The following is a 9,985-nucleotide window of genomic DNA, read 5'->3' on the forward strand; positions in this document are numbered from 1 at the left end:
ATGATATACCATCTTTAGGGATGATAACACAGTTCTTACCTGATGAGGACGACTGGTTATCTAGGGGTGACACGGCTCCTACGTGATGAGGAGGTCTGGTCGGTGGATGACACAGTTCCTACGTGATGAGGACGACATGCCATCTTTATGGATAATGTCTCAAGAGAGACTGTCTCAAGAGAGAAAAAAATCGTTTCAAAGGAAACGATCTCAAAGATGATGGTGTTTCAAGAGAAACTGTCTCAAGGGAGACAAAACTTGTTTCAAGGGAAACAGACTCAAAGACTTTTTTTCAAGACAAATTGTCTCAATGGAGACAAAACTTGTTTCAAGAGAAACAGACTCAAAGATTTTTCTTCAAAAGAAACTGTCTCAAGAGAGACAAAACTTTATTTCAAGAGAAACAATTTCAAAGTTTGTCTTAAGAAAGACTGTCTCAAGTGAGACAAAGTTTGTTTTGAGAAAAACAATCTCAAGTGAGATCAACTTTGTTTCAAGTGAAACAAACTCGAAATTTGTATCTCAAAGGAAAAATGTCTCAAGCGAGACAAAATTTGTTTTGAGAGAAATTATCTCAAGCGAGACAAAGTTCGTTTTTAAGAAAATTGTCTCTAGCGAGACGACATTTTGTTTTGAGAGAAACAATCTCAAAGGCGAAAAATAATCTACTTGTTCCTGCTGGTGGAGGAAATCTGATCGTTCACTTCAGGATGTTGAATCTGCAAAGATGCCCTAACATTCATCATATCTTACGTCAGCACTGATTCTAAGCATGAGCTTTGTGTCTGAGAGCCACATGTCAACTACCAAGATCCACTCCAGAGAGATTGTCTTGTTTGAAAAATGTTTTTCTTCTTCTTTTATTTTCAAAAGCCTGAAAATATCAATTAAAAGGATGTTGAAAATTGTTTAATCAAAAGTTTGAAAATATTGCCCATTTCTAAGTTTTACAATTGAGAAAAATTATAAAACAAGAGTTCATTAGATATCAAAGAATTAACTACACTTTTAATCCTTTAATAAATTATAGCTATTTGACAAGTGTCAAGATTATTGCTATCTTTGAGGTATGGTTAAGTAAGGAGAGGATAAAATGTCTCAAGTTGTTATTTTTGGTCAAAAGTTTGGCATTCTTATTTCTTTGATGTTCACTAATCTGATGGGGTAGCTTGTATGCTCCTCTACTGGAAGTGTTCTCCGACTCCCATCTCTCATGATCACACTCGGGTTGTGCAATGCCTTATCAAGGGATTTGTCCGATCTCCTCCTATGCAATAGTTGTATAGTCTTCATATTCGAGCTGCCTTTTCAGGTTTTCAACTTGAATCCTCCTTTGGTTTCAAGACGTTATTCAGAATTTACGTCTTGAATCCCCTTTGTTATTTTTTTCATCTATCATACATTAAAGATTTTAGAAAACCTTTTGTAAATAAAAGATTAATCCTGATGGGTGGGATGAGATATGAAGATAGTCTCTTATGTTTAGAAATCTATGTATGATTAAAAAGGACTTTTAAGGCACATAATGTAGGCCATGGTTCATAGTTATGAAAGAAATGGATAAAAGGTCCAAACAAGTGTTTAAGGGTAATTAAACCAAGGATCAATTCATTTTGACGCCTTCAATCTTTTCTTACTCGATTTGAATTTTATCGTATGTGTCTTTTATTTTCTCAATGTTCCATGATCTTCTGGTGAACTGATTCTGGAATGATTGTGCTTGATCAATCTCATGGTTTGAAGCTCGATGCGTCATTTGAGTCGAGGGACTCTTTGCATGTGCTTTTTGTCTTCTGTTTTCTTCGATCTTTCTTTGTTTTTTTTCTTTGTCTCTTTTTCTTTTCTTTTCTCTCTACTTTGATTTGATCTTTGCACTCTGTATTTGGATCACCTTTTGGTATCTCATCTGAATCAATTTCTTCACTTATGCGAGCAGAATTCCTCCACCTTGCCCCCAGTGTGGAGGGTGATCCTTGGTTAGGGTTGAATCAGAAGAAAACATAATTTAGGCTCAAAGGGGACACAAGGGATATATTTTCTCCTTTTTTGAATGGATAAATAAAGAAAGTCATTCATCATTTCATACACTGAAGTTTTTGCAGAAGAGGTATCCCTAGGGGGATAGATTTTCAGGATTAATTTTATTCACATGAAAACAATGTAATTAATGTATGATAGAATTATTTTGAATTAATTTTTTTTCTACTTGCTCCTAACATGTTTCAATTGTACAAACTCTTATTCAGAAAATTGATGTGATATGCCCCATATTGTCTTCTTAGAAAGACTCATGTTCAAGTGAACTTTTTGTACTCAATGTTTTCAGGTTTTATTAGTAGAAAAATGTCAGTTTTGTGTCTAAGAAGATGATGGTGTGACTATATTGGCTCAAAGAAATGTATGAGTATGACTTTTGTGTGTCTTGTAAAAGATAAAAGCAATGTTTAAAAGTCTCAAAGAGAGGTAATGTCAAAATTTGGTCTTTCGGTAGTAACCATGAATTATTTTAGGTAAAGAATCGGGAGGTTTTATTTTTGGCCTTGGACAGGATAAGAAATGTATAATCTTGTCATATGTCAAAAATCTATAATTCTTAAAGAATTAAAAGAATATTTAATTCATTCGATATTCGAAGAACTAAAGATTAAAACTCATTCAATTATTCAACCTTAGAAGGTAGCATAAGTTCAATCATTAAAAGATTAAGAAAATATGAAAGACATAACAAAAACGAGTTCAAACAAAACAATGCTCTCAATGCACGTGGTAAATGCAATGCCCCCATCCTTCTTCGATTGTTCATGCCCCTGAATCCATCAGATTTTGGATCTTACGCTTCAGTGCCTTACAGTTTTCAGCAGAATGTCTGGAGCTTCCTATGTGATATCAACATTATAGACCTCATGATATGGGGACTCTTTTCTCAGATCATCCTGGAAGGCTTAGTCCTACAATCAGCTGAACAAGCTCCCACCGTACTGATTTTAACTTCTTCTTTTAATTATTCAAATCTTACTTCTATGTGGTGTCACGTGGTTAGAACCACTTCATCAAATCCTCCATGAATTAATTCCATGTCTTCATGAATGATGCATGTAAAAATGTTTGAATGAATGCCATGCAGAATGCAATGATGCAAATGCAGATGCAAAAATGTTGATCCCAACGATGAATATCGTAGAACAATTTTTACCAGAGATAAAAGCCTCCACATTACAAGACATTCCACTTTACAGACATGCTTTCGCTTAGATGTTGAGTCTGAAGTGGATCACTTCTTCGTCTCGACTCTTCGTCCTTGAAAATGATGCCCCTCAAGCGTTCTGTAACCTAGCTCCGTCATTGCCCGGTGGTGGTGAAGTCAGTGCATCACTCCTTGGCGGTTAGTGATGGAACGATAATAGATAAGACTCTACTACTAGATTACTCCTCGGATCAGTGGATCATCTTTTCAGTCTTACATGTTGTACGATCTTTGAGCAAGTCTCATTTTTGTACTCTGAACTTCCTTTAGCCCTCAGTGCATGTATGTGTATGCGATTGCTTGATTGAATACTTTTATCTCTTCTTGTGAAATTTTTCTCTTGAATATCCCCTTACGGATCAACATTTTCGCATTATGTCATATCGATAAAATACAATGCAAAATGGTGAAAATGACACAAACAAAATAGAAAAGAAATAAGTAAGTGCGGGCAAAATAATCAATGAAATTAAAAGATGCTATTTAAAGATAAATATATAACACTTACCCAATCATGATATCTACCCGAGCATGCTTTTATTAGATAGTAATCTTACCCAGACATGCTTTCTACCCACAATGATTATTTTCAAGAAATTAATCCTAACCGCATGGTATCTAGTTCACATGCTTTTATTTAACAAAATTTAAAGCAAAAAGGAAAAGTCAAAAAATACTTCTCCTTTTTGTACACTTATTTTGGGTACCTACTTACGGACAGAGGTTCGGTATGTCTATACCTAAGTTGACCGTTCTACGGTTCACTATATACATGGTTTCGGCTCTAACGGGAAAGAGTACTCGAATTGTTCTTGATGCCGGTGCCCTCTTAGGCTGCCAAACCCTTAATTTTTATCCATTACAGGTTTTGAACGGAACGAGTTCAATTCGAGGGGATTCACTTCCTTATGCCCATACGAGGAATAAATCCCTGCGAATGTATAAGGTGTGTATCCCATGGGTTCTTTGCTAAAACTCATATGAATAATAAATTCTTACGAGAGTAAAGCATTCACCCCGACTTATTTGGATCGAAGCTTAGGTCTAGAGCTTATGTCATGAAAAATGCACGTGATGTGTGTGAGGAGGAGTGTACAAACCTTTGACTCAAAAGAAAACGAAACAAGGAAAAACATGATAAAAACCTTGACAAAAGCTGAAAACATAAATTAAAATGTTAGTATGATAATTCAAAGAAATGAAGAAATTAAAAACTTCAATAAATGGATAATAATTAACTAAAGACTCGAACTTATAATTCCTACCATTACGACAATGTGTAACCGACTTACAGCCTGACTCTCTAAAAAAAATCCCCAGCGGAGTTGCCAATCTATCATAACCATTTTTTTTATAAAAACAATTATGTATTATTTTTAAAAAACTATTATGACTTTAATTTAAAAAATTGGGGATTTTAAATTGATTTGAATTAAATGGGGAATTAGTCGCCATCGACCTTTGGGTTAGGTAGGTCGACTACCTAAAAATATATTTTAAAACAATTTTAAGGAAAAATCATTTTTAAGACAAAATGGTCTGCGTTTACCAAAGATTCGATTTGTTGGGTTCGGGAGTTGATTACACGTGGGGAAGGATTAGCACCCCCACAACGCCCAAAAACTGGTACTGGATCGCTTACACATTGTCGTAGTAGTGGAAATTGTGAATCAAATATATAATTAGGATGTGATCCATCTATTGAAATATAATTAATTTACTTCGAAATAACTATTTAAAAGAAAATCCTTTTACTCGATAAGAAATCTTGAAATTCTTAATCCTCCATCGGGAAACCATCTCAACCATTTCTCATTCATAAAAGAAAATTCTATCTTCGAATAACACATATCGAAATAAAAATGAATATTGGCATTTGCATAAAAATAGAATAAATTAATAAAAACACATTGAATTATTCATATAAAAATATTTATTTAATTAATAAAATAAAATAAAATTATTTCAAGTCCCATTTCATTCGAACGTCGTATCGGATTGTACCACTTCGATCAAGTGATACTTTTCACGCCCGTTCTACAAATACATGTTATTGAAATTGTTTAGATAATATTTAAATAAAGAAATACAATGGAAATAAATACGAATGGAAATATGCGAAATAAAATATTTACAACAAATAAAACCAATAATATTTATTTAATTACACAATATGTAAAATATAAAGGACTAGAATATATTAGATAACATTACGAATTAGAATACAAACAATAAAAATAAGTTCATTCAATGATTTATGGGACCAAAATAAAAATAACATAAACTTAAAGGACTAAAATAACAAAAATAGAAATTTGAAGGAATAAAATAGTAAAAACAAAAATTTGAAAGGTTTAACAGTAAATACAAAAAACAGATCCAAAATAAAAAAATATTAAACATTATAGGCACTAGAAATAAAAATAGCCCATAAATAATATACAAGACTGAAATGAAATAAACAGAAACATAAAGGACCAAACAATAATTAAACCGAATGCCAAACAGTGACTAAAATAAAAGATTACAACTATCATGGCCAAATTTGAACATCAAAGAAAATATCATAACACATTAAATTAATGACTGAAACATAAATATAGAAAAATAAGTGCTCAAAGTAAAATATCACACGATTTCATTAATTACCAAAATAAAATAATACAAACAGGAGAGGGCCTAAACTGTGATTTATCCTGAAAAGAAATGATAAATATAGGTGATATTTCAAAAGGTAGGGACTAAAGCTGATATTAACCCCTAAAACGAAAACACACTGAAACCCTTTTTACCTAAACGATGCCTTTTCAGTACGGGTTTATAAGCCCAAAAATCAGGTTTCATCTCTCATTTTCCCTCATTTCTCTTTGGTTAAGAAAAAATAGAGAGAGAGAGAGAGAGAGTGAGAGAGAACTCTCTCATTGGAGAAGGTATCAATCGCCGCCGTCGGTGGCGCTCACAGAGAAGGTATCAACCGTCGCCGTCGGTGGCGCTCACAGCGGCTGACGGTGTCCAGTGAGAGCAAACCACTCCAAATGGTTCCCCTGAAACCCCTAAGCTCAAAACTCCATCTCATTCGATCTAAAAACGACCCCACACGCCTAGATCTAAAAAAAGAAACCGAAAGGTTTACCTTATGTTTCCGCTAAACCCACCGTCCAATGGGGCCACTGCCAATATATGTTGGTTTCCTCACTGCCACACACCTTTTCACCGTTAGGATCTGTCGTCTGACCGCCGGAGCAGTCGTCGTCGAAGACCCAAAGGTAATCTCTTTGTTTGGTTCGAATCTATTTATTTTTTTTACTCCTCTTGTGTGTTTTCTCTCTGTATTTTCTTCTCTCTTTTTTTCCTTTGATTTTTCGCTCTCAAACCCCGAATGATCCTCTTTCTGAATCTTCTCCCCTTTTTTATTCGACCTGTGATGGCTTGTGTTGATATCATCAAAGTAAATCCCCTTTGGAATTCCATTTGATTTGTTTTTCATTGTTTATTTGAGCTTTTGATTGATTTGGTTGATTGAAGCAGGCAAACAGTCACTGCAGATGAAAGTGGTGGCGTTAGAGACGGTTGGTACTAACAGTAACAACAGACAACGGTGGCCGCAGAAGCTACCTAGGGTTATGATGAAACCCTAGGTGAGTTGGGTCGGATAAGCTGAAAAGGGTCGAGTTTGGTTTTGGGTCTGCTTGGTTTCTTGTTGGGCTTGGTTGCTGAGTGGATTGTTAGGTTTCCACTTGGACTTTAGGTTTGGGCTTGTATGGGTCTTTTATTGTAATTGAGCTCCATTTGAGCCTAAAAAATATGTAAACAAAATAATTAGTAATAATAATAATAATAATAATAACATTTTTTTGAGATCCCAAAAAAAAACGACTATCTACACGAAGACGATGCTTCCAGAGAACGCTGGGATGGAGGTGTCTACAGTGATGAATTAGAGAAAATCGAAAAGCATTGGAGTAAGGACAAGAAGAAGAGCAGTCGAGAAGAAGAAAAGGGTTACCGAAATAGGGATAGAGACAGTTCTAAGAGAAACAGCGATGAGGTCTTGAAAGAAAGGGAGAAAAAATCCTCGGAAAAGGATAGAACGTCAAGCAGGGAGAGGAGGAAGGATGAAAGAGATGAGCATGGGAAGGACAGAAGTAAAGATAGTAAGGTGAGGGAAAAAAGAGAGAGATTATGATAAGGATAAGTATAGAGATAAAGAACATGAGCGTGAGAGAGAGAAGGATAGAGGAAAGGAAAAGGACAGGGAGAGGGATAGGGGAAAGGATAAAACTAGAGATAGGGACAGGGAAAAGGACAGAGACAAGGTGAAGGGAAGGGAAAAAGAGAGAGAGAAACTTAAGGATCGAGAGAAGGTGAGAAGGACAGAGATCGAGAGAAGGAAAAGGAGAGAAGGAAAAGGAGAGAAGTAAGCAGAAAAATAGAGAGGAAAATTATGAAGGAACCAAAAATGGAGAGCTAGCATTAAACTATGAAGAGAGTAGGGAAAAGGATGGAGTTGATTTGAATGCCGGAAGCAATTCAGGTGTAGTGCAGGCATCTTCATCAGAGATTGAGGAGCGTATTGTGAGGTGAGTGGATCATTTAGTCACAGTTGGCCACAACTTGCCTGCATGTTAGACAAATTCTTGCTGCTTCATTCCATCTTTTATGATCTGTTACTTTTCATGTAAAATTAATATTCTGAAAAGCATTCTGCTATAGCATTTTTTAGATGGGAATATTAAGATCATGCAGCGATTTTGAGCTTCATTTTTATAAAGAATGACTATGATACTTGAGTCTTTAAAATATTTGGTGACCAGGCCAGAAGGTTCTCTAGTTGCATGACTCGGGCTTTATTTCTCAATTTGGTGACATAATTGGTCTTTGCTTTCGGATAGTGTATTCAAAGTCTTGTTTGTTTTTCTTAATTTTAATGCTTAACCTAATGCAAGTAATTATTTTTGCCTTTTTCCTTCTATTTGTCTGTTCAGAATGAAAGAAGAAAGATTGCGGAAGAAATCTGAAGGTATTTCAGAGATTTCAGCATGGGTTAAAATTGAGGAGAAAATTAATGCTGAAAAGGAGAAAGCATTGCTGCTATCGAAAATTTTTGAAGAGCAGGTTTGATTTCTTTGTTGTTTCTTTCCGACAATACTTGGTTTCTTCTCATTTGTAATATTTATTTGCGAGTGATATGAATGATGGTAATAATTACTTCTATGGAATAAATTTCTCAGGATAATTTCGTTCAGGGAGAAGATGAAGATGAGGAGGCTGATAATCACCCTATTCGTATGTTTGCTTTCCTTTTTAAGATTTTCTATTTGTAATATCAGTTATGTGTTTAATGTAGTGTGTTTTTGTTAGTGCCATATTCACCCTTCTTTTTCTTTCTTGAGATGTGCAAACCAAACACTGGAACTGATTATGTGAATAACTGAACCATTAATTATAAGTAGAGCATATAATTTAGGATATTGCTGAAAGTCGTGGATTAAGTTATTGCTATTTACAAACCATGTTTTCACTACTGTATCAGTATTCTGTAAAATACTTCAGATGGGTAGGCCAAAAGGGGTATTGTTCATTCTCATGAATAGGGGCTAATGTTTCATTTCGAGTGTCATGTCATTTTTTATTCTTGTATCTCAGCACCTGACTGGTTGGCTCTTTTTTAAATGGGCAATCTGTTAACAGATGATCTAGCAGGGGTTAAAATTCTTCATGGCCTTGACAAGGTGATGGATGGTGGTTCTGTTGTCTTAACACTCAAAGATCAAAGCATATTTGCTAATGGCGACATTAATGAAGGTATATAAGTGTTGGGTTGCTACTCATGTATTCTTTTTTTGTCTCTGTTTGTGATGTGACATAGATTTTGTGTAACAGAGCTTTCTGGTATGATCCGACAGATATTGATATGCTTGAAAATACTGAAATTGGAGAGCAGAAGCGGCGAGATGCGGCTTACAAGGCTGCAAAGAAGAAAACCGGGGTTTATGAGGACAAGTAAGATTCTGATCTATATAGCTGATTCTAATAGTTTACCTCAATTGAGTAAAATTAAATATTTAACCCAAGATTGAACTAAATAATAGGTCAAGCTTTTTACCCTTCTTTTTAAACAAAAGTTTAGATACTAATCTAGGTTTATCTCTATATTACTGTATGCATTTCATTGGAGTGTTATTTGCCTATTAGCAATTGTATTTACCTTTACTATGTAATCCTAGATTGAACAAAATATAATAGGTCAATTTGTTGACTTCTTTAATCAAAGTTTAGATACTGCTTACTAGTTTAGGTTCAAGTCTATATTACTGTGTACTCATTTTTCTGAAGTGCGATTTACCTATTAGCAAATTGATTATTTACATTTTGTATACACTCGTTTTTTTCCGGGTCGAAAAATTATTATTATTATTATTACTATTACTTTATTTACATATTGTGTAGGCCTTCACCCGAAGCCCAATTACAACCTAAAGCCTAACTACATGCAAGACCCAGATTACATAAGCTCAAATCAATGAAGCCCACCAGCAGATATAGTTGCACATTTGTCGGATTTCAATCCGATCCGGATCGGTTTTTATCCGATCCGGTTTTTTCCCATAGAAAAAAAATCGGTTTATAAAATAACCGGTTCGGTTTCTAACCGATTTGGAGGGCCGGATATCCTAACCGGTGTAACCGGTTTCGGTTTTAAAAAAACCGGTTTTAATATTCCAGATTGCTCATAGGGAA

General features: G+C 34.8%; 2 protein-coding genes across 2 annotated transcripts; both read left to right on the top strand.

The window, feature by feature from the left end:
- The first annotated feature begins 3,252 nt into the window (after positions 1-3,252).
- On the top strand, positions 3,253-7,665 carry LOC120143922 (RNA-binding protein 25-like). Its single transcript, XM_039158121.1, has 4 exons — positions 3,253-3,382; positions 6,773-6,864; positions 7,104-7,403; positions 7,477-7,665. The coding sequence occupies exons 1-4, from the start codon at positions 3,253-3,255 to the stop codon at positions 7,663-7,665; spliced, it is 711 nt and encodes a 236-aa protein (XP_039014052.1).
- LOC120143970 (SART-1 family protein DOT2-like) lies at positions 7,115-9,278 on the top strand. Its single transcript, XM_039158156.1, has 5 exons — positions 7,115-7,824; positions 8,230-8,359; positions 8,476-8,530; positions 8,936-9,049; positions 9,151-9,278. Exons 2-5 carry the CDS (start codon positions 8,231-8,233, stop codon positions 9,249-9,251), a joined length of 399 nt encoding a protein of 132 aa, XP_039014087.1. The 5' UTR covers positions 7,115-7,824; position 8,230; the 3' UTR covers positions 9,252-9,278.
- Positions 9,279-9,985: the final 707 nt, after the last annotated feature.

The sequence above is a fragment of the Hibiscus syriacus genome, unplaced genomic scaffold, assembly GCF_006381635.1.
Source record: "Hibiscus syriacus cultivar Baekdansim isolate YM2019G1 unplaced genomic scaffold, ASM638163v2 tig00110865_pilon, whole genome shotgun sequence".
Lineage (NCBI taxonomy): Eukaryota > Viridiplantae > Streptophyta > Magnoliopsida > Malvales > Malvaceae > Hibiscus > Hibiscus syriacus.

Coding starts and splice junctions, on each gene's coding strand:
- LOC120143922 (XM_039158121.1), top strand. CDS start 3,253: ATGTTGAGTCTGAAGTGGATCACTTCTTCGTCTCGACTCTTCGTCCTT. Junction 3,383..6,772: donor CAGTGCATCACTCCTTGGCG/GTTAGTGATGGA, acceptor TGATTGAAGCAG/GCAAACAGTCACTGCAGATG. Junction 6,865..7,103: donor GGCCGCAGAAGCTACCTAGG/GTTATGATGAAA, acceptor CATTTTTTTGAG/ATCCCAAAAAAAAACGACTA.
- LOC120143970 (XM_039158156.1), top strand. CDS start 8,231: ATGAAAGAAGAAAGATTGCGGAAGAAATCTGAAGGTATTTCAGAGATT. Junction 8,531..8,935: donor GGCTGATAATCACCCTATTC/GTATGTTTGCTT, acceptor ATCTGTTAACAG/ATGATCTAGCAGGGGTTAAA. Junction 9,050..9,150: donor TAATGGCGACATTAATGAAG/GTATATAAGTGT, acceptor ATGATCCGACAG/ATATTGATATGCTTGAAAAT.